Source organism: Pteropus alecto, unplaced genomic scaffold (assembly GCF_000325575.1).
Source record: "Pteropus alecto unplaced genomic scaffold, ASM32557v1 scaffold511, whole genome shotgun sequence".
Classification (NCBI taxonomy): Eukaryota; Metazoa; Chordata; class Mammalia; order Chiroptera; family Pteropodidae; genus Pteropus; species Pteropus alecto.
Window position 1 is genome coordinate 1,272,648 of NW_006431911.1, and position 27,994 is coordinate 1,300,641.

Consider the following 27,994-nt stretch of genomic DNA (forward strand, 5'->3'; position numbering starts at 1 on the left):
TTACTAATTATATGATTGGCTAAAGTCTGTTCTTTTTCTAGAAAAGAAAAAGAACAGACTTTAAGAACAGACTGTATGACTTATAAACTGAGAGGATATGTTTGGAGTTAATTCGTTGACTGTTTCTCCATTGGCTCCACATAGTGTCGGCCCTATCATGTCTGTCACCTGGGTAGTTTCCTTCGCTGCGAAACTTGTTTGCTATTAACCGCCTCTTTGCCTTCTTTGGGGGCCGCTTTCTGTGATTGGATGCCCACGTGAATGATAACAGAATATCCTAAGCCTTGGTACGTTTTCCAGAATTTTTATGTGTTTGTGTTTTGTCCTTACATTTTTATTTTTGAGCATGTATAACTTCTTTTCAGCCAACCATTCATATGACGCACCACTTACAATTGGATGGATTAGAAACAACTTAAATATCTGATTAAAGGGACTTTTAAAATACATTATGTAAGAAAAATATTTGGAAGAATATTCACTAATCAGTGATTGATTCTTGCGTAATAGAATATTTTAACTTTATTCATTTCGCTTATGTCCGTATTTCTGATTTTTTAAATTATAAGCTTGCACTGCTCATACACCAAGCAAAGAAAATACAAACGGGCACTTATAGAAACAAGAAAAGTAATAAAAGAAATAGATTTTCATTTTTATCTTCTCCTCATCCCCACTATGCCCTGAATTTAATAATCCACCGATTACTCCAGTTCTGTTCGTTCGTCGGTTTTCACATTAAAAAATATATACTGCTGGATGGTAAAATTAAGCGACAACTCAGCCTGTAGAAACGGGCGTCCACTGTAAGTAGATAATTGATTTGGTCATTAAAACCACGTAGAATTCCTAGTTAGGGAGAAGAGAATATTTAAGTGTGGCCATAAGAAAATGTCTCCCCTTGCTTTTTATGCAAGATGTATGGTGACTTATCGTGCTCAGGAAGTGTTTTGAAGTGGATAATGGTTCTTTTCCTGATATTTGGAGGCACGCGGCTTAATCTTCTTTTGAAAACCTTCCTTTGAAGATAAACACAGACATTGGTTTTAGCTTAATTCTCCTTCCTTAAAACCCCTTCCTGCTCTAAAGTTCTACAATTCTGTAAAAAGCGTGGATAAGCAGCAATTAACAAATGGAAAAGTGAGCCATTTTGTTTCCATCCTACATGGAAAACTAAGCCCCTAGAATCTTGCCCTATGTGAGGGTAGGCCGTTACTCTGAGCTGTGGGATGCCCTGGAATAAAGCAATGTCCTGTGAACTGTCATGGCGGACCCCAGGTCACTGTAGTGCCCCTGGCTGATAATAACGGCAAAATCCACTTAAACAAGCTTAAAGAATTGGGGATTTTAGAGGCTCAAGTATGGTGGGTTTCATCCAGTGTCTCTGGACCTTTTTTCCTGCAATTCTCTTCACTTTATCTTCCTCTAAGCATCCCTAAGCTAGCATTGACAGAAACTGTGGCAGGTGGAGGATAAATCTGACAATGGTTAGGCCAGTGGTTCCCAACCTGCGGTTGTCCCCACGCCCTCGCGGGGACATCTGGCAGTGTCAGGAGACGTCTTTGGCTGTCACAAGTGAAGAGATGCTACTGGCATCTAGTGAGTAAAGACCAGAGATGCTGCTGAGCATCTGACAATGCACGGGACAGCCCCCAAAACGGAATGATTCAACCCAAAATGTCAGTAGTGCTGAGAATGAGAAACCCTGGCATACAGGAAGAAAAGGTTTCCTTTTCCTCTGTCTCTTGCTTATGTCAAAGGAAACATTTTGTGGACACTTCCAGCCACCTTTACCTCACGTGCCTCTGGCTGTAAGGAAGACTCATGGCTTTCTATCTGAGTTCCAGTATCACCAAAGTCAGCTTACTCTGTCCCCAAATGCATGGCAATGGCCGCTCTGTACACAGTCCACATGAACAATAAATGCACATCCCGTAATGGGACTATTCTCTTATGAGCAAGAAAGGGTAATTCAGGCATCATTAAGAATCCTGTGACCTGCTCAAGAATAAACACTCTCCATAGCAATTCAAGTCGTCACTGTGGGATTTGGAGGAGCTCGTCTGCACCTGTGTTTCTTTTTCTGGATTATCTGCGTTTATACCTTTCTACAAAAAGATATGGCTGGAAGTGACTCAGTAACAATCTGAAGATTTTCTCAAGAAAAATTCTCTTCGGTGAGAAGAAATGACTATTTCGGGGAAGGTTTGGCAGAACCAGTCTCTATGCTCAGCCCCTTAACAATTTTATTATTAATCGAGGTGAGAGATGTTGTGAGCTTGGACCAGGGCAGAACAGTGGAAATGCTAAGAGGTCGGATTGGGGCATGTTTTAAAGGTAGAGCCAATGGGATTTACTAACGGGTTGGCCTTGGAGTACAATATGGAGTCAAGGGTGATAGAGAGTCAGGTTTTGGCCTGAGGCACTGGTTTTGGCCTGAGGCACTGCCATTGACTTAAATGGAGAAGACCATAGAGGAGTAGGTTAGGAGAAAGTTGAAGAACTCAGAGAATTCAAGGAAAAAGGGTCCTGTTGGAGATAATCAATTAGAGAATTAAGAGTGCATAGAGGTCATTTAAAGCTGTAAGATCTGTTGAAACCATCAACGGAGCGATTGCTAATGAAAAATGAAGGCGGTCTGGGGACTGAGCCGTGGCGAATTCCAATATTATGCTACACTCTGGGAGATGAGGAGGAAACAGGAGACTGAGAATCAGTGGCCAAGGGGGCAGAAGGGCACCTGGGAGGGCGTGGCATCTGAAAACCCTTCCGAAGAACCGTTTTAAAGGGAGGGGGCAGTGGGGCTGTGATAAGTAGCTGCAATGCTTCTGATGAGTAGATGACAGTTAGCCTGGTTGCCAGTTGCAATCCTACGTAATGCATAATTATCAGTAGCACCCTGCTGGTGGGAAGACTGAGGGCTTATCAGAGGATTTATCAGTGTAGAGGTTTTCTGTAGCCGTTATAAGAGCAGCATTGATGGATGGCGGGAGCAGAAGGCTGCTTGAAGTGGATTCAAGAAAGACTGGAAGGAAAGGAAACAGAAAGCAGGGTATATAAACACTTCTTTAAGGGTTGTTTTGTTTTTTTTTTAAAGGAGAGAAATGAGGTGGTGGCTAAAAAGGGAAGTGTGATCAAGAACTTTTGTCTGGTGGAAGTTATAGCAGTATGTTTTAATGCCGATGAGACGTAGCCAGTTGAGAGGATGCGTAAGAGAATGGCTGGAGTGATGGATGATGTGGAGCAGGCAGAAGGGGATGGAACCTAGTACACAGTGACACAAGCGAGATGTCATAAAGGTGGGTTATTTTCCATGAAATAAGGGGATAAAGAGAACTGTGGAGAAGGAAAACAGCAAAAACAATGACAGGGCATCCAAAAAGTATGAGGATGAGCGATTCTGTGGAGCTGGAGTGCTGAGTTTGCTGGAAAGAAGGCTTTGGAGGAATGGGTTGGGGTCAGGTCATGGAAAGCCCGGGACCTCATGCTGAAAGGTCTCTACCGAGTGAAGAACAATGGAAGGGTCTGAGCCGGGAAGGAGGACGCGAAGAGAGGAACGTCACAGCAGGCCAGGGAGGAAACCATCTCCAGCATCTGTCGGTCCCTAATGCTGAATGCCCTGGAAATGTCAAGGAGGACAGGGGAAAATGGAATTGAGGAGGGGTCAAAGCATCCTCGGCGAGAGCCTTGGCGTAGCGTCCCTTTGCTGTTTGGACGGGGACACGGTTTCTTACTGCATTTATTTACTCGGTGTCAAAAACATGGCTGGATGTTTCATCGTCGTTTTATTTTTTTGTTTAACTTAAGCTCTTCTGTTATGTTCTGGAACTTAGGTATCTGTCCTTAAAAGAGAAAAAACAGCTGCTTTTGTCTTTTAAGCAATCCAGGAAGCCTCTTTCTGCCTTTAATTTTAATTTTCTTAACATTATGCACTTCTAGCCTAAAACATAGTCAAGTTATGGGCTAAGGCACTTACCTTGCTAATCTTTCCATCTGGTTAAATGGTTTGTCCTTCTTGTCCAAGCTGAGACATGCCTGTCCCTTCTTTCTCGTGTATTCATGCAGGCCAACAAAAGATAGTTATCAAAGATGATTTATTTTACCAAAAAGGTTATTGATAATCCGCATTCCCGGACACTTAGTAAACTTAACATCAATTAATAATAGATATTTTCCCTTTATGTGAAACATTATCTTGGATTTCTCAGAATTAAACCATGTTTAACGAGTGAACACCGGATATCCGTTGTATATTTTTCTAAAACAATATGCATAAGTCTAGCTAAAAAGAAAATATCGTTTTCGAATTGTATTTCCATGGGATTTCTTGGAAAGTTTCTTGAAATGCAGATTACTGGGCCCCGGAAGTCCTGTTGCGGTAGGTTCGGGACTCCAGCTGGTCCACTTCATCCATTATACATATTACAGGGCCCAGGAAGCACAAGCTTTCCAGGAGCCCACACAAATGTATGCAGGCTGAAAGGAAATGATTGGCTCCCGAGGTGACGATGTAAACACTTACCTTCAGACCTAAAAACACAGCATGTGTCAATTTCATTATCGGTGAGTATTTTTAACAATCTTATTACACGTGAAAGCAGTTTAGAATGTACATTTTCTCTCTCTTAGCAAGTAGTCCTGAAAATGCACAATGATTAAAGAGCACAGCTAAACAAGAATCCTAAGAGTTACTCATTGCCAAATCATGTCGAAATCAAAATTACAAAAATTCTTTAGAAAACTAGGTGATAGGTCTCCAGAGTAAGTGCTTAAAATAACACAGAGTCCCGGGACTGTGCTTTTGATAAAAAGCATCGCCATGTGATTCTGACTCTGATCCTACGCTCACACTTGGAGAACCTAAGATCTAGGTGGACGTTTCATGTGACCAAAGTAGTCTTGTCTTCATCCAGCCATTTATCAAATGTTCTCAGCACCTACTATGTGTAAGGCATGGTGCTAGATAGTAGAAATATAGTCGTAAACAATATTTATCTTGGTGAGGCTTCCAGACCAGTGGGAGAGACAGTCAGTAGCCAAATGGACAAGCATATGAAAGCAATTACAAGTCAAGATAAGTACTGAGAAGAAAAGCAGCAGGGTGTTGAGATGGAGAAGCCAGGGAACACTGACTTCAGACTGAGAAGGTCGCGGAGGGAGTGGGATTCGAGGAGAAAGGAGGAGCCAGCCATGTGAAAATGCCTGGAAAGAGCAGTTTAGGCACCGGGAACAGCACGGGCAGAAACCCCTATGGAGGACCCAGCTCGCCTCGTCCACGAGTGTCAGGAGAACAGGAGGAAGGAGAGAAGCATGAGAGGGGAGGCTGAGGAAGCAGACCCAGACGGCTTGGCACAGGGAAAGTCCTACGCAGATGGATTTTATTCCAGCCACAGTGGAAGCGAATTGACAGTCTTTGCCTGCTTGTTATTCGTTTAAGCTTGGGCATGGTGTGGTACTTTGTGTAGCGGTTGAACACTCAGCCGTGGAGCTGGATTGCTCGAGTATGGGTTTTGGCTTTGCCTCTTAGAGGCAGAGTGATCTCAGATATGTTCCAATCTCTCTGCTCCATTCCCTACCTGTAAAATGGAATAACAGTACCTACTTCGTAAGGTTGTTTAGCATATTTAATAAATACACGCCAAGCATGATATACATCTTACTAATCAAGATAGGTGTTTGAGAAGATCATTCTGGTTTCCCCCAGGGACGGTTAAGTGGCCAAGGGCAAGAGTGGACGTGATTAGGTTATTAGAAGGCTGTTAAATTTGTTCAGGAGAACTATGACGGAGGCTGGAGGTGGGGTGATAAAAGCGAAGTTGGGAAGGAGGGGTCAGAATCCTGATTTATTTTGGGGGCAGAATTGACAGAACCTGGGAATGGATTAAATGAGAAACATGAGGCGAAGAGAAGAATAAAGAAAAACTATCTGGTTTCTGGCTCAGTTGATTGAGTGCATGAAAATCATCATCTTCTTCATCATCAGTTATCATCAACATCATCATCATTAACATTTATCGAGCAGGTCTGCATGCCAGGCACTGAGATAAAGGCTTTAGAAACACCTCTTAAGATGTAGGAGGCTTAAGTACAAAGACATTTGCCAGGAGGGAAAGTCAAGAGTTCAGGACTGGATAAGTGAAGTTTGAGATGACCCCGAGATACCAGATGGAAGGGTCAGGAAGGCGGTTGGATAGCCAACTCTATAAAACTCAGAGATGACTGGTTTGGAGATAATATTCACAAGTCATGAACTTTGCATCGGAACTCACCACAGTGTTCTTTTATATAATGATTTGGGCTGTTACAATAACATTTTATTTCTTTTGGCCCAATCCTTTATTTTTTGAGTTCAAGACCTGCCTCTTAACAACCTTCATGCCAATCGAATTTGCAGTCGATTCTTCTTAGTGTAAAATGTTAATTTTACACTCTATATTGTAATATATTGAATTAACATTTCTGACTCTAAAACAGAACTCTACTGAACTCAACTAGCCTAATCTGAACTTCATGTTCTGGGATCACTTCGTAAATTATATGGATGTCTAACCGCTATGCTGTACACCTGAGACTAATATAATGCTGAATGTCAACTGTAATTAAAAAGTAATAATAAATAAAATAAATAAAAAGAACCGTGAGCTTCAAAAGACATTAAACAGTCCTTGGAATACTGAAAAAAAAAAAAAAACCTCAAAGAGAGTTTACTTCCAGTTATGGTCTCAAATCAACAGAATTTTATTAATTCATGTGAATATAGAAAATCATTTATTTACAGTGTTTAAATTGACACTTAAATTGACATTTGAACAGTTTTTCCAGTCCCACACAGTTGGTGGCAGAAGGTCTTGAGAAAGCATGAAACATTTTTTTTTATCAGACTCATTTTTGATTGAGCTTGCCAAACAGTTCAGTTTCCATAGAAATTTACAAACCTGAGCAGTGGCCAAATTTTCACAGTCGCTGAATGTAAGCCAGTGAATAAAATTGTTAAACCCTTTGATTTCCTCCCACTTTTTTCCCTTAAAAAGTAACATAGCGTGTGCCTCTGAGTTTTATGATTTGACATCTATTACCCACAGCGCTCAAGTGTGTTTGAGAAAAAGCCTGTGTGGACATTCCAGCACAGAATGAACACAGGCGGAGTCCCTGGGAACATTCATTTGCTGTCTTGCTTATCCTCAAATGGGAAAGCCTACTCTCTCATAGTTATGCTGACAGCCTTCCGAGGACAATGGTACCAACTTTAAAAAAGAGTCATTTTAAGTATTTTTAAATGCTGAAAAATTTTAAGACAAATCCAGAATAGAAAAAATTTACACGTTGGTCCAAAATGTGACACATTTCAGACACTGTGCATTGTAGCTAACGGGGGAAATTAGCAAGCCTTTCTCTTAAGACTTTAGTCCAAATAGCAGAATACACCGATCCCAGCAAAATCCCGAGCATGGGACAGGATGGAACTAGTTATCGTTAAGAAAATAATGTTCGTGGGTGTTGGTGCTTTGTGCCCAGAGTTTGGAAAGATTGAAGACTGTGGAAACAAACAATAATAATGATGAATATTAATGATTAAATTGTGTCAGCAACTCAGGTATAGTTTTCTTAGTGGATGGTAAAATTATGTAAGAATACCGATTTTTTTTTTAACCCAATGACCACTGTCGCATTCTCTTCATTGAATTGCTTACTTCGTTGGCATCACCTGCTAACTTTACTTTTACTTATCATCGTGAAAATGCTCCTAAAAGTAATACCCTTACTTTAAAACTGCTCAGCAAACATTAGACCAAGGTGAAGGGTAACAATTAACTCCTGAATTTCAGCCGTGAGACGTCACTGAGCTGTGAGGGCCCATTATGCTAACGTCACATGTAATCTATTTGGAGACATTGGTCACGTGGGATACAACTGTGGGTCTGACATGGGAACCATGGGCATGCTGGGAGGAGAGTCACCACTCAGGAATGCGGGAATCAGGAGTGGGGCTAAACCCTGAAGCCGAAGCAGAATTCTTATCACCGGTGGTCTAGAAAGGAAGCTGAGAAGGGTCCTGGTTGGCCGGGGCCATCTCCACACTGGACGGAAGCCCTCTGTCACTGTGGCCCCCGCCAAGCCGAGTAGCTGAGTCTGCAGGACTAACGGTGACCTCGGAAGGGCCCATTGTAATTGGGGAAGGGCTGTGGCGAGCGAATAAGCATTTCATTTTTTAATGTAACAGCTTCATTGCGATACGATTCACATACCTTACAGTTCACTCGTATAAAGTATATAATTTCATGGTATATTCACAGGGTTGTGCAACCATCACCAAGATCGGTGTTAAAACAGTTTCATCACCCCAAAAAGAAACCCTATACCCCTTAGTCATACTGCGCCCAGGCCTTCCAGCCCCTGGCAATCACGATTCCACTTTCTGACTCTATGGATTTGCCCATCCTGAACTTTTCACATCAGTGGAATCATACAATAGGTGGTCTTTTGCATCTGGCTGCTTTCACTCAGCATCAGGTTTTCAAGGTGCATCCACGTTATAGCACGTGTCAGTACTTTGCTCCTTTTGATACTGACTAATACCACTATATGGATATGTTACGTTTCGTTTATCCGTCAGTTGATGGACATTTGGATTGCTTCTCCTTTTTGGCCATTACGAATAATGCTGCTGTGAACAATTTTATGTACAACTTTTTGTGTGGACATATATTTTCAGTTATCTTAGGTCATATGGGAATTCTATGTTTAACATTTTAAGAAGCTGCCAAACTGTTTTTCCAAAGCATTTTACATTCTCACCAACAAAGTATGAGGATTCTAGTTTCTCCACCTCCTGGCCAACAGTTCATTTTAGCCATCCTAGTGGGGGCGATGTGATATCTCACTGTCGTTTCAATTTGCGTTTTCCTGATGGCTAATGACGTCGAGCATCTTTTCACGTGCTGATTGGCCTTTGAATATTTTCTTCAGTGCAACATCTATTCGGAGTCTTTGCCTATTTTTAAATCGGGTTATTTGTCTTCTTTCTATTGACTCGTACGAGTTCTTTATGTATTCCGAATACAAATCCCTTACCAGATATGTGAGTTGGCATTTCGCTCGAATGATTTCTTCCTTCCAGTTCACATCGCATGTCTACCATTTACTGTAGACTGGCACACGTCTAGGCAACCGTTTCCCTCAACGTGGTAACTTTCAGATTTTTCCCCCTGGTTCAGTGCTGGTGCCTCTTAGCCTTGTGTGCCGGGGGAGGCCTTTTGGAGCTAAGAGCTCCCCAGGGTGTCTGACTCAGAGGACCACAGCGACCCTGGGACTTCTCCCTCCCGTGGCCTCTAGCAGCGCATTCCAGCTGGGGAGCCTGCCCGCCCGCCTCCTCTAGCTCTTTGAGCAGTGTCCTTGTGTCCAGCCTCCTCCGTTCCCACACTGGACGGGGGCTCCGCGTGGGGAGGATGGGCGGTCAGTTCTGCCTGGAGCTGCTGCTACTGCTGAGGTGTAAGGACCCTGGAGAGGTAAGAAGATACGGCGCGTGCATCTCAGGCTCTGCGTTTTGTGTCTCCCGCTTGAGACAGGGCAGGACCCAAGCCGGTAGGATGTGAAAGCCTTCGGTGCATAATAATCCTGGAGCAGCATCCGGGGAAGGTGGACGCGAACAGGCCGGAATAAGAGAAGTAAAAGCTCTGGTGGCATTCAGTCCGCTTGTTCCAGCACTTATCTCTTTCAACTTCAAAGTTCAGATGGTTCAAATGACACTTAAGAAGTCTCTGCCTGTTGCTTTAGGAGAAGGTTCAGAGCCTTCGAGCCAGGCTGACTGGAATGTTGCATAGCCTTGCCAAGACACTCATATTTTTATCGAAAGTTTAGATCAAATCTCTGAAAGGGCTCACCATTTCTTCTGCACCTTTCCTTTTGGCTGTTTTCTAAGTATTTTAAAATCGATGTAATTTGACTTGACTGATGCATACTGGCTTATAATGTTCCTGTTGCATAGGTCTTAGTGGCCTCTTAGTAGAATATTTTTCTGTGACAGATTAAAAAAACTGAGAGCGTGAGAGTTGATCAGGTTACGGCAGGGTCACCTGCCTACTCCATGACAGAACTGAGACTAAATATCATTGCTTTTTAGTCTCTCTTTGGGTCTGGATCACTGGGGACTATGTCATGATAGACATTTGGGACAAGGACAAATGTTGCCCTTCCCCTTAATATGATGAAGGGTCAAGATTCTATGACATCTACAAGCAATGTGGGCACTGATGTGAAACCACAAAATGTGGCTAGACTGTTCCCTTGTGGCTACTCCGTGCGGTAAAGACAGATGGTTGGTTTGGAAAAACAGAAAGCCTTGGTTTTGCTGCTTGCGGCCTCAGGTACAAATCTTATATTTTTACGATTCCAATTTTTTATGATTTCACAGAAAGAACCTCAAAGTCCATCATTTCCTATTATTAATTTAGAATATTACCAGTGCTCACAGAGCTTAGGTACCGGCTGGTTTTACGTAGCTATGAGTAAAAGTGTTTTTGAATCTTTCGTAAAAGAAGAGACAGTATCATATTAAACATTAGTTGGTTTGGCGAATGTTTTTTTTTAACAGCCAGAAGGTGGAATCAGAAGCTTTCCTACAGATTGGCGATATGTGACCTTAAACTATGTGCCCGGGCTACTTCAATTCACTTGCAAATTTCTTCCTCTCTCTGTCATGTGTACATGCCGCTACATGTATAAAGTAACTTAAATATATATTAATTATTTAATTTGCTGGATAAAAAAAAAGTTGCTTTTGGAGCAAATTTATTGCTCCGAAATCACCATCGTTTACAATCTGTTGAATGATTCCATTTCGAAGGAGGGCAAAGACTTAGCATTGTGATTCTGATGACTTACAGGAATAGCAGCTAGAAAATAAATCAGCTTAGGTCACGGTGACAGCCCGTTCCCGAATACCTATTAGTTGTCATCGCGAACATTTTTTTTTCTACCTGTGGAAAAATGAGCCCCAAAGGCAGTAAATCCGCCTTTATTTTCCAACTGTCTTCGGAAATCCTGCTCGTAGGAATGCACATTTTAGCGAGGTTCAATAAGGACTTTAGAGATCTACGACTGTCTTTCAAAAGAAATACTTTTGAAATTTCGAAGTTACTCTGTTGTGCCTTTTTTCAAATTCAGAAGAAATCATTGTGGAACCCAGGCTGAGCCCAAGTTCACGTGACATCACGGGGCGAAAATGGGATTTCGTAAACCTCGTGAGCCTGAGTTTGTCGTTGCACGCAGCTGTGCACGGCCAGTGGCAGGAGCCAGTGCGGGCCGCTGCCTTGGGAGCTAGCATTTGTAGAAGCTTCGATGCCAGAAGCTATTGAGATATTTGAACTTTTTCATGTGTTTTAATCCAGACATCAAATGCCAGGTAGAGAGAGTATGCCAGCCAGTTAGTTCTGATTCAGTCTCATGCTAGGAATATATCAACAGCCTTCCGATTCCGGTCATTCTAGTGAACTTTATAACGTCACTTGAAATGGCCTTTCCATACGTGTTGAATATGCATTCAGTGGGCTGTCTGGGAAGGAGGGTATTGGAGGGCCAACGCCTGGCTTTTCTCACGAGACGTCGTTAGTTTCCGCTGTAGCTGTCTCTGACTGAATCAGTGAGAGGAAGAGAGCACCTTGCAGGTCCTGTGAGGACTGGACTTGGGTTGAGTTTTCAGTCCATAGTTTGGAATTAAGGAAGAAATGAGGGCCGTTCCGCTCAGGTTCTCACCCGGGAGTGGTCCACATGGGTTTCTCCTGGTAGCCATGGCAATGCTGCCCTGCCGTGGTCACACTTGCCCCCCGTCCCTGGTGGTTTATCACAAGTGCAGAGGCATTATTGGGCTGCGGTTCTTGAGTTTTTTATTTGTTTGTTTCTTTGTTTTTGACCATTAGCTCCTTAGCACAGCCTCGGAAATTCAAATGAGTGAGAAACATTAAATGACAGCAGGTGACAAGCTTCATGACTTGGATCAAGTTAAATTCATATTTGCCCTTGGATATAGATACAGGTGTTCCGTTAGGATCCTAGAGGCCGATGACGAATTAGTTTACCTTTCACATGGCACGCGTGAGAAACAGGACAGGGCGTGTGTGTGTGTTTTGAGAAGCGCCTCATTTCTTTTTCAAGTTTAAAGTGTAGACAGCTCCCCATCTGTGAGTTGCGGATAGAGACAACTTTTCCTCCATCAGATCGTGAGAATTAAATGAGGTAATATATGTCACGGGCTTAGAACATGCCTGGAATATAATAACAGCCCAGTAAACATTTGATCATCATCATTACTTTTGTATTACAGTACGGTGGCTTTTGATGCTAACGATGGTTCCATAAGCAGATATGAAGCACAGCGACTAGTTTCCAGGTATTTTTCTAAATCTGCCTCAAGGAGCTTGCCAGCCAGTGGGAACACCAAAGGAGCAACAAGTGGGTGTTTGAAATGGAGGCACGTCCGACATATTTTGGGAGACCTTTAGGCCTGAGCACTCTGGCCTAGGTAGACCAGTGAGAGAAGGTCTCCAGACAAGGAGGCATGTGCCGATGCTAATCACACTTGGAGGAGTGGCTTGGGTTTGATATTCGGACAGATAGAATGTTTCATATCCTGAGTCTGTGCTATCCTCATAGCACACTGCTTTATATTCCTCATGGCTGTCAGAGAATTTTCGGTCATTTTGTAACCCAAACCTTATGATTATTCATTAAATAATACTTTCGGAGACTGATGGTTCTGAAGATCATGAGAATTAATCTTAAATCCCTGCCCACTCTATGGACAAAACTACTTATCTCTCATTATCCTGCAAAATTCAAAGGAATCTCAAAATAGGACGTTTCCAAGACAAACTAAATGAGCTCTAATTCAGTAGTTACACTAATGACTAATGGCCCAGTTATTTTTCTCCTCTTTATTACTCAGGTAACAAAATCACTTTTAAGTAACCTCTCCAGAAACAAATAACACTCTCACTTTTAAGTAACTTCTGAAGAAGCGAATAACTATAATTTCTGAAGGACGGTTTTGATTTAGAGAATTCAGCTGACTTGATCCTGGGGCAGCCATCTCTTCATCTTGCGAATCTTCTTGAACACTGGCCACTCCCCAAGCTGTTTAGGTTTTGCTGATGCAGTTGGTGCAAGGGGCGAGCAGCCCGTTTGTATGAGGTCCTGTATCAAGTTTACCCCCTTTAAGATTTGAGCTCTTGGATTTTCTTTCTTAATCATGTTTTAAAAACATGCACAGACGTTTACATTTGTTCACAATCTCATTCTTTCTATAGGTCAAATTCTGACCACGCAGCCGGATTCGGTGTCGGCATTGTTTTCTAGAGTGGTTTCTCTGTATCTTTCTTTGTTGTGGGCTCTGTCTTGGGCATCGTGGGATGATTTAGCAGTGTCTTTGTTCTCTCCCCACCAGATGCCAGTAGGTACCACTCCAGTCCCCAGTCACACCCCCACACTGTGACTGAAGACATTGCCAAATGTCCCCAAGGGGGCATAGCTGCCCCGGTTGAGAACCACTGCTCTAGAGAAAAACAGTTTGGTAAAGAAATCCCTAACGTGGAATTTTAGTCAAGATGTGACAAATGCCACAGCAAGAAGGGAAGGGTCAGAGTTGGAAGCCACAGCAAATGGGGACCAGACCTTACAAAGAAGATGAAAGGTAGTCATTCAGGAGGAGGGGTTCTAACATGCTGGCCTTCGATGAGCCTTGTGCGGCCCTTGACACTCATGGATTTACTCTCGTATTATCCTTAGGGTGACCTTGGGGTGGCAAAGAATAGCCTCTGGGACGTCGGACAGGAGAAGGCAGGGATCAAGCAAGGTAGCAGTCGGTAAGGGAGGTGTTCGGGTGGCTAGATGTCAGAGATGCCATATTGATAAATGAGAAATGCGTTCAACTTTGAGGCCTTTGGCGTAGAAAACCTTTGGTATGGAAAACCTTTGGTGTGGAAAACCAGGTTATATCCAAATTCTACGCCAACCTTGCTTCCAACTGTGTAGGGTTCCCTCTGAGCATCTGCAGAGCCAGGAGAAGCCTTGTGTTCTGCATATAAGAACCGTAGGCAACATTTATCGAATTTGGGGCTCATTGACAAGAAAGGACTCAGAGTTGGATATTTAGTACATTTTATAGATGAGGAGACTGAGGAATAGAGAGGCTAAGAAACTTATCTAAGTTAACACAGCAGATAAGCAAAGGTGATTGTGAACCAGTCTAGTCGCAGAACCTGCACATGCCACCGCCACACGGGGAAGCCATCTATGTCCTTGCGTGGACACTTAACTGACCCCAGAGCCCCCACATTACATAGACAAATCGGAAGCATGGAAAATTCTTTGGAGAAGAAAACAAGATTTGGCTATTCTGAAGATAAATATCTGAAGATATTTAACATTGTTAAACATTTTTTTGATTAATAGAAAAAAGTGCTGGCCCCTGAGATATTTTTGTTCATCACAGGGAATGTTATTAGTAAGAGGGCTTTATTGATTTTTTTTTTTTTGATAGATGATTCAGGCGTGATTTATCAAGGCAAATGTTTTGGGACCCGACTGACCATTTCTTTCTTCTCTCCTCAACCTCTTCACTCCTCACCATTCTCAGCCCAATCTTATTCCTCAAGTATTGTTTATCTTCTAGAAGAGTGAGGTGTTTCAGATGAGGCCAGCGTGGAAATATTTTCGAATAACTCAATGTCAGCCAATGACCCTTGCTGATAAGGCTCTAGACCAAATGAGAGCAAAAGGAATTATTAGCCAAATCACAAAACAAAAAATAAAAGCTCCAATTAACAAGAATTTCACAGCAAACATAGGCTGATGAGTATTTTATTAAAGCAGCGTGGAACACAACTAGAGGCCACTATGTTCTGGAAATGTGGGAAATCGTTTGAAATCATTTTTCTCTTGTGATTCTCATGTTCAACCATTCACAGTTAGATCTCTTTGGAATTTTTTTTTTTTTTATTAATACCATTGTTGGCTATTTTATATTTTTTTAAGTCTCCACTTTAAACTCAATCTTGGTATTTTCAGCAAGCGTTTCCTACTAAGGGGCAGACTTCAGATTTATGGGAAAAATCAATGTTTTTATTTTGCGTGGCGTTGGGAGAGGAGGTGATCAACTGGAGATTGCTTGTACATAAAATGAGCAACTTGACCTTTTTCTCTTGATAGAATTTCATATTGGAAGAAGTGTCATGTTTCGCGGTGATGATCATTGATATGATAACCATGTAGTTTCTAAATGATTTGAATGGAGAGAAGGTTTATTTAAAAGTTCAAGTTACTCAAATGGCATATGTCTCCAGATAGATCCTTTAACTACAGGTGAATTCAGTGAAGCACACGTGCGTGCGTGTGTGTGTGTGTGTGTGTGCGCGCGTGCGTACTCATTTGTCTTATGTTGTGCTGTTGGTTTGAACCACACAATGAAAAGAATGTAAATATTTTCTGATGTTTACAGGCAGTCAGTCACCCTCAGGGACGGACAAAAGTTCAGGTTTGTTTCTTATTTTAACCTTTCTGTCAGCTTAGACTTCTGCCTGTTCCCAGTGAAACCCTAGGTCAAGGGCAGCGCAGCCTCTACCTCCAGTAAGGATGTGGTTGGTAGAGGTCTAAAAACAAACAGCCATTCCTTCAGAACCAAAACAATTTCTCTTACCAGCAGAAAATTCATTTAGTTGAACTCCAGATTCATCTGTTTTTAAAGAAAACTAGAGGGAAAACCATTTCACTGTGCGTGATTCAACTCGAGGAAGAGAAGGGCACTTTGACAGTTCTCAGAAAATCCCCATCTGAGATTTGCTTCCTGGAATGCTTGGGAAACGGCTTCTTAGGGATAACTGAGATGTTCAGTTTTAACCAGCAAATCTGTTTTTGTTTCATCCTTCATTTAAAAATCTTCGAATTAGTAGGGATTGTTCTTCTACCTCAGGAAGTAGTGTGTAGAGCAGCACCATCTCTCAGCCCTTGGTGGCCATGGACGTGTTCGGTATCTGTGCTGTCCGGTGGTCGCCGCCAGCCTAAGGGACCCGTTAGCACTTAAGGTGTGTTGAATGTGAGCGGGGAACTGAATTTTAAATTGTATTGCTTTTTAATTCTTTTAAGTTTGAATAGCCACGTGGGGATACTTGCTGAACAGTTTGAGTGAAGTATAATGACCGGTTAGTGTATGTCTCCGATTTTAAATATTCCATTGTATTATCACCCTGAATATCTGAATTTCAATTTGGAAAACGTGGCAACTATTACTGTGTCTGACAAAGGGAAGATTACTGCCAGGTGACCCTTTGAGTCTCCACCCTCAGTGCGTGCTATCGAGTTAGGTGGTTAGGAAAAAGCAGCCTGGAAATTACTTTGATAGACTGCATGTCCCTTTGCCCTTTTAATAAGTGAATCGTGAGCATTTACTAGTTAATTGGAGCTGTTATTGATTGAGGTTGAGCTCTTCAGTGATTCAGACCTGATGTAATTAAGCATAGCAGAGAAAAAAGTACATTATAGCCAGTAGCGGCCCCCAAATAAAATTAGACAGTTGATGAGTTTCGAATCAGCGATAGTTCAGGCATTATTTAAAGCAAAAGAGAACCCATTTAATGTGAAAAGTCATTGCAAGCCCCCAGCTCTTTAAGGGGTTAGGAGATTAGTCATTGTGTTTTACCTTTGACCTGCCGGCTCTTTGAAACCAGTTAACCTTTGAGAGAACTTTAGCTGGAGCTGCCTTGATGGTCATTTCTTTTTTGTTTTACTTTCTATTTTACTGTATTTATTTTATCTGCATTGTTTCTAATTCTTCTTCCTTCGCTTTATCATGCTTATCTCTTCTTTGTCTTTGGATTGTATTATTCATCTTTGTTTCTGCTAAAGCCACTTTCTCCTTTTCCTTTGCCCGTCTTTGGTCAAAATATTCCTCTGAAAAATGAAGTATATATGAACCGATTTCTACTTGAAATTTATCTGAAGGGGACCCACCAAGATCCAAAGCTCACATCAAAAGGAAATGAAGGAAGGAGGTCCGTCTGGATTGACACAGAAGAAAGGGCGAACAAACTTTTTAAAAATTAAATTTGTTTCTTATTATGGAAGTAACTTATATTTACTGTACAACAGTTGTATCTTCATGCAAACAGCTACATCTTCTTCTTCCTAGTTTTTTTTTCTCTGCACATTTATGTGTGTTTCAGTTATTTACATGTCATGATATATTCTCCAATGATACACAGTCCTGATCTTAAATTTTAGTTTGTCACAATTTTCCACTACTAAATTTTCTTCTAACGCATAGTTTTTATCACAGTATGTCTTCAGATAGATATAGGAAAATTTAAGTGAGGTTCAGTTTCACACCCGTTTAGGTAATGCTATGGTCAACAGAATCTTTCCACATCTTTCCATGCATTTTGATGACTCTCTGAGGGCAATTCTTAGAAGTGTATTTGTATCCTGGAAAAATGATGCATACTAAAGCCCTCACTAACCAAGAGTGAATGAGAACGGAGAAGATTTCAAATTTATTAGTGACACGGGAGCTCTTATAGTGAGATGAGAGATTCCTTCAGGTGGTTTACTTAACTGCATCTGTCTCTTTAGCTTCATTTCAAAGACAACATAGCTTTGTAAATAATCTTTTTGCCTTGTTATTGATTTAAGAATTTTTTATTAATGCATTTGTGATCACTGTTGCTATTTATTTCAGGCTAGACTTTGAGTCTTGGTCATTAGTATCTATTGATTTTCTTCCATATTTGATTTAAATACACGTAACATTTGGGCCGTTGACTGAGTTTTAATGAGTTAGAAACGCTCTGTTTCGTTCGATTGACATCAGCTATGTCATACTATGTGGTGACATGTATATGTCAAAATTTTGTCAGCTGTGGCCATCTGCCATAGCTAGGGAGTAAGGAAATAAGATACTCTCAAAGTGACTGTAGAACTTCCAGAACAACAGTCCCAAGACCAATGTACTTTATTTTATTAGAAAGAATATATATGCAAAATAAGCTACATATTAGAAGATGTTAGTATACATGAACAACAACAACAGGAAAGAAATGATAGTCAAGAGCGGAAAGGAGCAGTTAGCACGAGAGAGCAGTATGGGGCAATTTAAAATGAGCATGAGAGCCTTATTACCTCTGAATTTTCAAGGCGATGCACCTCACTGATGGTGTTCATAAGTCTCCATCTGGGCCATCCAGAAGACACTAGGTTCTGGTTAATATATAATGTTTAACGTGGTAGAAGAATGTCAGTTATAGAACACCGCCATGAGAATGATTACATTCAAACACGTGTTTGGACATTTAATACACAAGTTTTAGTTCCTTGTTAAAATTATCTTGTGCAGTGCATCTCATTTCATAGTGAGTAGTCTTCAGAGTCCACAGCCTGGCTTTTTCCCTGTAATTCAACATGTGATTTGAATATATATGTCTCTGTGTGTGTGTGTGTGTGTGTGTGTATAAAATTTGAATTATTATAAAAGGAGAATTATTTTGTCAGTGACTTTCCCAAATAGAGATTCCTCTTATATCATAAAAATTGAAAGCAACTCCAGTCTGAGTCCAAAATTTGTGTTCTTTCCGATATCACGCACAGTCTCCAAATAGCATCATCGCTTACATCCTCAAGATGTTTCTCAGTGTGAACAACTGTAATGGCAATATTTTCATGAGCAGTGGAAGGCAAAGTGTGTGAGGGAGCATATATTTTTGAGAATACACGGGGGTATATATTTCTATCTCCATTTATTAGATCCCCCTCCCAAGAATGTCATTAATGAAATAATTCTCCATAGTCCTGGTCATAGAAGCTTTACATCATTGAAAGAGACAGTTTGCTGGCATGATATAAATGATGGGTGTCCTAATAATGTCATTATCCACTAATCAGTTATGACCCACAATGGAAAAAAAAAAAAACTAACAGAGAAATGAATAGTGTGTGTCTTCCATCTAGAGGTAGATGGTACCGGATTCAGGGGCTCAATGATACCACCAAGGACTTAGGAGCTTTCCATCTTTCCATTTGCCACTCCTGGTCACAAGATGGCACACACAGCTCCAGGCAGCACATCAAACAAATAGATCTAAAGACAGAACAGCACATTTTCCTGGCGTGTGTGTGTGTGTGTGTGTGTGTGTGCGCGCGCATGTGCGCACGCGCGCGTGCACATGCACCTGTGTAAGTATATGTATATTTAATTAAAGGGTAATCTTTTTCTCCAGAAACTCTTCCTCTCCCAGCGGACTTCCCTTTCGAACTCATTCATCATTCAGGTTCCACCACAACCCATCCCTAAACCAATCACTGGCAAGGAGAATAGCTGCCATATTTGGTGTGGATATGGTCTGTTATGGTAACTGATGCCGTGATTGGCATGGAGGAGTGACATTCATTCTCTGGAAGACAGAAGGGGGCTCATTTTCCTTGAGCTCGTGGGAGACCGGATGCCGAGTTAATTTCAGTTCTGTCAACAAGGAATGAGTGCTGAGGGAAGATGCTGGACAGCCAGCTGGCTAATGACGTCTGCCATATTCACCAGAGAATTGGGACTATGCTTCTGTCGTAGCGTTACTACTCTTAGGCCTTCTCTTGTTATCTAAGAGCTCATTTTACTCCTTCGGTAGATTCTAGATTCCTTAAGGATGAGGACTTACTGTTTTGGCCAGGACATGGAATAGTGCCTTACACTAGAGGATGATTAATAAATATTTACTAAATTGATGAGAATTTGCCCATGCCGATCGATTGAAACTTGTCTTACTTTCTTATTGAATCTAAACTCTTTAAAATCAAGTTATTTACTTGAATATTGACACACGCACACACACACATCCCCCCCTCGCCCCGCGCCGCGTCCGGTAAAGTTATGTCTATTAATTCCAGAAAATGATTAAGGGGCCTCAATCATAAAAATGCCGGAATAAAGTTACTGTGGGTGCTGTGTAATATAAACCCTAAAAAGACTGTTTACAGTTCTTTGTGGGTGTAGGAGGAAAAAATATAAATATAAGTGGGAAAGAAAACTTGTCTTGAGTCCATTTATACATCTGTTAACATTTTGAAGACTATACCATAGAATTTATCATCTTAAAGATTCTGAAGTGAAAGAAATGATTATATATAAAATCATCGTGATTCTCAATTGGAAGCTCCATTTAATAAGAGTCTTCTTAGGAAAACTAATTACCTTAGTAATTTAAAATTCAGTACATTATTATACTTATCACATAATTTCATTAAAAAAAAAAAACTTTTTCAGTAGAATAAGATCAAAAGACCAGATTTTGTTCATTATAGTGGTATCACATATAAAGCCAGTGTTCCAGGTCTTAATTTGTTTTGCGACATAAACATTTCTCAAGAGCTTATCTTTTTCAATGTAAAGAATTCTTCACATAAACTTCCCTTCATTTAGTTCAGGCTCAGTGACTGTACATGTTTATAATTTTTCACTTTATCAACTATTATAACTAATGTATAAACTTCTGTTTTTTAAAAGATTTGAGAGCACGTTTAAAATTTCTCTAAAAAGAAATATAACACTCATTCGCCTGAAGAACAGACAACTTGTAGGTATAAATGAGCAGTCCTACCTCATTCAAGAGTCATTTATAATAGATTCTCTCAAGTGATGTGAAATTTTAAATTTAATTCAACACAAAGACATGAATGATTTTTAAAACATTTTATTGTTTGCTAATGGTACTTATTTTTAGTTACAGAATCTACTAAGTGAAGTGATGGTAGGCACAAATCATTGTGTCATTCTGAAAGCACCTGAAGTTTCTACTACAGTTCTCTTTATTTTCTGCTCTTTTAATCCTGAAAAAATAAGAAAAGGAACAATTAAAATAATATACAAATATTCTTAATGCAATTTATAGTAACGCATATGGCTTCAGTTTTGCTAAAACAATGTACACCATTTAAGTTTATAATTTTCACAATTTATTTATTATCTCATTGTCATTAGAAATGAAGTGTCCAGGATGGAGGCCCCTGCCTTCAAGACACTTAAAACTATTCATTGATAGTAAAATAACAATGGCTTCCTTTTTTTGAGTACTTCCTGGACACCAGGCTCTGAGCTCATCACTTTATTTTCCATAAAACAACTCTAAGACACGATCGATATTTATACTCTGATTTTACACAGGAGTTTGAGAAAGTTCAGACTACCTGTTCGAAGCTACCTTTTCATAAAGAACTCTGGCAAGTTGTGAACACATTACGAAGTTCATGGCCTTATTTATCAATAAAGAGATAAATACGTGTATTTTCCGTACAAAGAAGGAATATATACTTTAGGCTAGAATAATCAGCTATAGGTATCGGATTATTTGAGAGACAATCAGTTTTCAAAGATTCTGTTCCATAGTCGCCATGATTGTGAATCAATATATGGCATATGTGATCATTTTTTTTATCAGGAAACTATGGTATTTGTACTTGGACAGAGGCTTGAAAATTATCTGATTTAGTCATTTTCTCTCATTTTAAAGAAGGGAAAACACCCATAGATTTGAAGTAACTTGGACAATATTGTCTCCTCTTTGAGAGCAGAGCCAGAACTGGAGTCCGGGTGTCCTGGCTCCCCACCCAAGTCATTTGCACCTTGCCCCTCCGTACTTCTTAGTCGAAAATCAATAGCATTTATAACTTGAAATTACATTTAGATACATACAGTAGAATTACAAAATCTCATATACGCAGAAGTAAGTGTTTATGGATATGGATAAGGGGCATTTATTTTATTAGCTATTTCCCACTCATTTGGAAGAGCTTTCTGTAATGGAAAGATCTTGTGCTTTATCGGGAAAACTTCATGCTAAAAGCTTACTCTATAGAATCGCAGCACTGAAAAGGAATATGACGGTCTGTCTAGTTTAGCTTCCTCCAAGTTAGATTAAAAACCACTAGAGACAGGGAATCTTCTCTGAGGTCTTTAAAGAGATTGCCCACCTACCTTTTGTAGCCTGTTCAAATATTTGCATCCCCTCACTCTCAAAAATTATCCTTTTTTAAATCTTCAGTGCAAATCTAGCCTAGACTTGCCAGTCAAACACTTGAAAGATAAGGAGGACAGATATTCCTTTATACTGTTGACCTTAAGATTAACGGGCTTCAGTAATAGATCTTCTAGTAGAATTAAAAATTATCGTAGAATGTAAACTCACCATAAAAACTATGGCCTTAATTACTAAGCCACGTAGATAAACTCGTTTCTAATATAAAATGACAGCACATGTTGGAACTAATAGAGTCAGTGGCCTGTAGACCCTGGATCGTTTGAGAACTTAGAACTCTGGGGGCCAATTTTGCTTTATCATTTTCTTAGGTGTCATAGTGCCTTCAAGATATACTCACCACTTCCTCCCGCTTGGTCTTGTCTGTTGCTGGCCAAGCTTCCAGAGGCAGGTCAGGAAGCATGGGGGGCAGGGGCTGCATGGGGAACAGCGGAGGCAGAGGTGGCTGAGGCGGCAGGGGCTGGATGGGGTGCACGGGTGGCTGGGGCTGGATGGGCTGCATGGGCTGCATGGGCTGCATGGGCTGGATGGGCTGGATGGGCTGGATGGGCTGGATGGGCTGGTGAGGTTGCGGCTGGACGGGCTGGGGCTGGAAGGGCTGCTGGGCGGGCGGAAGGAGGTTTGGCTGGTGGTGTTGGGTTGGAGTCATGGAGTGTTGGCCGGGAACTGGCATCATTGGTTGCTGGGGGGCCACGGGCTGCTGAGCTGGCACCATGGGGATGTGGTGATGAGGCTGTAGGGCGTGATTCGGGGGATTCTGCTGGGACAGCACGGGAATGATTTGGTGGTGCAGCCATCCACCCATGGGTTCGTAACCATAGGAAGGGTACTGGTGAGAAACAAAGAGTCAGGTTTACCATCGGCTCCATTGACTTCCGACTGGAGAAGTAGCAATGTTTTCTTTGTCATTATGGCGATATGAGTATTTATTCATTTCTAACCGTGTACACAGATAGGATCTTACACAAACTAGATTTCCCGTCAGTATCAGTATGTGGCATAGATATGTGATTTCACTGAAAAGGGAATTGAAATGCATGCTTAATATTTTAAGGGAATAAAGAACAGAAGAGCTACATACCGGTTGCCTTATCATGTTCTGGTACCACTTAATGGGAGTAAGCACCTTGAGAGAAAGAGACATTAGAATGCATTTATTTTCATTTAGTTATAGACATAGAATAATGCGAAATAGACATTCAATAATGCAGTCCTGCCAATATTCATAGCCTGAAAATAGAAGTTCTACAGAAGAAAGAATAAGGTCAATATTTGTCAGGTGATTTCGATGTGTTAGGCACTACATGACATCCCTCACACACATTTTTCTCGTTTTCTCACACGCTCTGAGGCAAGTATCACCACCTTCGCTTTCACAGACGAACGAGGTCATGGAGAGTTAAAGAGGTTTGTGAGCTTGGCTGAGGCACAAAAGTAGTAATTCCGTTTAATTCCACAGCTCCCGCTCTTCTTTGCAAGAACAAAACAAAACAATTAATGTGACTTAACATTAATCATATTCTATTTTGATGCGATGTCACAATGGGAACATAAAAGAGGCAGAAACACTGTCTCGCACGCTAGAAACACAGGTTTTCTGGTCACATAGGTCAACCTTTTAAGGTTTCACAGAAAATCTTGCCTCAAATTGTCATTAACATTTTTCCTCAGCTTTTACGAGTGAACAGACTCACAGCTTGTCATCTGAACCTATGAGAGATGTAAGAGTTTCATCCCTTTCTGTACGGTAAACGCTTGGGTCACTGCAGGTCGAGAGACTGCGTCATACAGTACTGTAGATTTGATATCGATACAACAAACAATTATGAACCTCGCTAAGTTATACTTGATGAAACACCTTTTCTATTGCTTAACTGTTTTGTTCTCCAGACAATATTTTGAAGTGTGGGCGTTATGATTATTTCCCTTCCGCAGATAAAGAAACCAAAGTTCCAGAGAGAGAAAATGATTTGCCCCAGGTGACATAGGGAGTATGCTTTCCATTGCTCTGCAGAATGTCACATAGACCCCTTGGTCACTAGTCTTTCAGTAAACACAAATGAGGGAGGCACATAGAGTGAACTTCTTAGAATCAGGAGTTTTCTAGCTCGAAAGGATCTGAAGTCACATCTTCCCTGATTGCCCACATTTTATGGGCTAGGATAGAATAAACCTGGTCAGTCAGAGTTCGCCTTCTACCCTACCATGCCCCACCCCCTGACTGCTTGTTTCTGATGGATAACTTTATACCCGTATGAGGAGGAGAAACTGAGTCAGAGAGGCAGGGGTGTGCTGGGGCAGTGCAGGCTTGAGGTGACTCATCAGGGCTTAAACGAGGAAGCCAGTAGTGGGAACTGAAAAAGCGGGACTGAGAAACATCTCGAATGAAGAGTCAACACTATTCTTTACAGAGCTCGGGGCATTGTTAACTCAAACAATGGTTAAAATTAGTAAAGAGAAAAATTACCTCATAGCTGAAGTTGATATAACCAGGGTGCCCAGGATGAGGTGGTAGCTTTTATAGGGAGGAGGAAAGGAGAAGAAAAAGAAAGAGAGAGAGAGAGAGAAGAGGGAGAGAGAGAGAGGAAGAGATTGTCAATATGCAATTGTTCACATTAGAGAGACTGAAACTACTTTTTAAAACTCTATATAGTGCCGAATATATTTGGGGTCTACTTTTAGCTTGAACATGTACGCTGTGTAGGAGAGGAGCTCTCTTATTTTAAAGGGGTCCAGACCAACTAAAAGATTTTCCTGGAGGTCTCAGTCTCATGGTGGGAGACCTGGAAGCAGGAACCAGCACACATGTATTCTCCAGTGATCTTGAGACGACACCCCTCCATCCGTGTTGTCAGTGAATCCTGCTGTGTCCCACCTACCATTTTTACTTCTTGGAGAAGTAAAAATTTTTACTTCTCACTCCATGTTGGGAAGAGAGATACGTTTCTCTTACACAATTACAAAATACCAACAAGAAGAGAATGGTCTGGCCATCCTTCCCTTATAGATGAGGAGGTGGAGAAGTGCTTAACTAGCAAAGAGATTGCTCGTAATTGGCATGCAAAGTAAATAACACATCGGCAACAACCAAAGAAACAACTACGTGTGAATTATTGGTGAATATGAGAACCAGATGGGTGAGGTGAAGTGGAAACGGTATCTATCCTGTTGGAAAATGAGAGTTGATTTAGGAAGCTTAGGCTAGTTCTTTTTATTACTCTGTCACTGTGTTATGGCAGAAACATTTAGAAGTTCAAAATAAAAGCAACCTGAATAATTATCTAAACCAGGACTGTCTGTCCTGTCAAAAGTGGAGGCCAAGGAACTGATGATGCCTGCGATGTGGAGCTCTGGTTGGTCCCGGAGGGGGGACAGGAGAGAATCGTGCAGAACACCTCTCTCGGACACTGAGCTTTTAAAGGCTCTATTCTTTGAAAATGCTGGTATTTTAGGAGAAGGTTCATTCTCTCACCTGAGTGCGAATTATTTTAATCAAGTAACTGCTTTTCTATACCTTCCTGATGGAAGCCCTCAGAGAGTAGGGGCGTTGAACTGAGCAGTGGGCAAAGGGCTGAATTTGTAATGCGGAGGCCCCTCGGGGTATTAGGAATCGCCATGATGCAGGGTGTCAGGAAAGCAGAGCACAGACCCTTGGTCTTGTGGGCGAGAGAGGAAGACAGGAGGCAGATACGCAAGCTTGGCTGGCTTCTGGTTGTATCAACTGCTCTTCACGCCACTGAAAAGCAAGTGGATCCTGCTTTGCCTGCGTGTGCTCTAAGCTCTGTGTCTGGAGAGAATGAGTCGCGCTCCCTGGTGCTTGGCACGTCTGAGTGTGAAATCTATCCGCGCGCAGTGGGCGCAGGCAGGGAAGTCATGTGCTTAGCGGGTGCACCCGAAGGTTGGGGCCTCTGAGAACGGGCAGAGGACTCAGGAAGGGAACCCTAACACAGAACTCGTGCTGTCTGAGAGATAACAGCAGCGCAGCTTGGAAAGCAGGAGGAGATTTGGGTACTTGTAAGAAACTGGGTTTTAGAGGAAACTGGCATCTTGGTAGTATTTGCCTAAGGCTAAGTTAGCACTTTCTCTGGAGGCTTTTCAAGGATCCCTTCCAAAAGGTTCCACCACCTACAGATGGGCAATGATATTTACAAGCTAGTTGTTTCGATAGAATCTCTTGCGGTGTTTGTCAAAATGCAGAGTCCTGGGCCCCACCCCGTCTGTACTGAATCAGAAACTTGGGCAGAGGCATCTGAGAATCTATTTTTTAAATAACACGCTCTTCAAAGTGTTTTTTAAACCCAAAAGTGCTCATACTGTTTTAAACCCTAAAGTTTACCAGCTGCGGGGCCGCTTTTTATTTCCGAGCTTGTGAAATTGGACATTGACTTATACAGGGGATGTTTTACTCACGGGCATAGCGAAGGCTGCTCCCAGGAGGCAGGCAAACAAAATCCAGGTCCCCATTTCTTGATGGCCCTGAAATATGTCAACACACACTTTTCTTATCTCTTCTCAAAATTGAACATTACGAATGCTCCATAAAACTCACAGAATCCATGTTAGTCTAGTGCTAGCAGAAAGGGTGGGACTATTCTTTGTGAGGTTACTTTACCCATACCTGGCTCTCAGTTCTGAGCCTACCTATTTCATTGTTTCTGGAATCACAGTAGTGATAGAGATGCTTTTCATTTAGATTGAGAGCTAAACAAGCTGTTAAGGACGTGAATGATCTCTCATCATATGATTTGTCATGTCATTTCCCTGTACCCATACGGCTTGTAGAATCACAGACGCTAAGCGTAGCTTATAATTAATGATTAAAAGAATAGAGTTGGCTCTGAAAGTTGCGGAGATCATCCAAGTGCACAGTATTTGATAGTTTTAGAAACAGGAGACACAGAAATGTTTTGTTTGTTTTTGTTTTTGTTTTTTGGTACAGTCCGCCTGAGCATTGCTACCGTTAAAAACAGAGATCGATCATCTGAAGAAAGACGTGAATTTGTCAAAATATAGTAAGGAAGGAGTGGATTTTAGTTCCAGATATTCCCACCAGTAAAGACTTCCCATAAGACCTTCAGATGACATCTCTGAGCTCCAGATGTAGAGCAGAGGGTGTGGTTGAATAGACGGGAGAGAGGATGGTGCTAACATTCTATGATTATTCCGTGAATTTCGAATGACATATGCTTAAAAGATTTCTTATTTACTCAATGGCATCTTCCTTTTGTTTGACACACCGGCACAGTAATTATTCTAGAAGTAAGACCCTTGGGGCATGAAGCAAAACAGGCCATCCTAAAATACGCATTTTGCTTTGTGGTGCAAATTATTGACTAACTTTGAAAACTGTCTGAGGAAAGACCTTAAATTTTGGCTATGGAAAGTACACTGACGTTTTCTACCGCCGAAAATTTTTTTTAAAGTTTGAATTAATGAGAAAAAACTTTCAGTTGATGGTTCTATTTGATGATATTAAATAAAATGTTTTCGTGTTAGTGGATCACAGACTGTTAAAAATTATTTTATCTTAATCGATAAATAATTAAAATACATATTTGCTTGTGAAATTTGGCCTCCAAAAGTGCTTTGGGATTTTGGAACTAAATCTTAAAGAAATACAGACGTGTAGCTGCATTAGAAAGTAAAAGAATCCATTTAATAATCAGAGTCTAATTTAATTATGGCCCAACTGAAGAAAAAACTGAATATTAACAGCATAAAATATTGGAAATACAGAATACATTCACATTATTTGAACATGAAATATAGAAAAAGAAATAAGCACAATAGAAAGGATTCCAAATCATGAATAAAAATCCACATACCTTTGGGTATATGTATTCAGAGGAGGTTTCTGTCTGAAACTCAGGGATGCTTGATCCGATAGATTTCTTCCAAGCAAGAGCTCAATTTATATCATTCACGGCACCTAG

General features: G+C 41.1%; 2 protein-coding genes across 7 annotated transcripts in view; one reads left to right on the top strand and one right to left on the bottom strand.

The window, feature by feature from the left end:
• The window catches only part of ARHGAP6 (Rho GTPase activating protein 6), a 446,194-nt gene that overhangs the window by 298,615 nt on the left and 119,585 nt on the right, over window positions 1-27,994 (top strand). The window lies entirely within an intron of this gene.
• On the bottom strand, window positions 22,380-27,054 carry AMELX (amelogenin X-linked). Of its 3 annotated transcripts, XM_006906040.2 has the most exons (5): window positions 26,472-27,054; window positions 24,529-24,576; window positions 23,259-23,306; window positions 23,143-23,187; window positions 22,380-22,890 (listed from the first exon to the last, which is right to left on the bottom strand). In XM_006906040.2, the coding sequence occupies exons 1-5, from the start codon at window positions 26,523-26,525 to the stop codon at window positions 22,387-22,389; spliced, it is 699 nt and encodes a 232-aa protein (XP_006906102.1). In that variant the 5' UTR covers window positions 26,526-27,054; the 3' UTR covers window positions 22,380-22,386. The 3 variants fall into 3 exon arrangements, with proteins under 3 accessions (XP_006906102.1, XP_024896796.1, XP_024896804.1); XM_025041028.1 differs by lacking the exon at window positions 23,259-23,306; XM_025041036.1 differs by lacking the exons at window positions 23,259-23,306; window positions 24,529-24,576.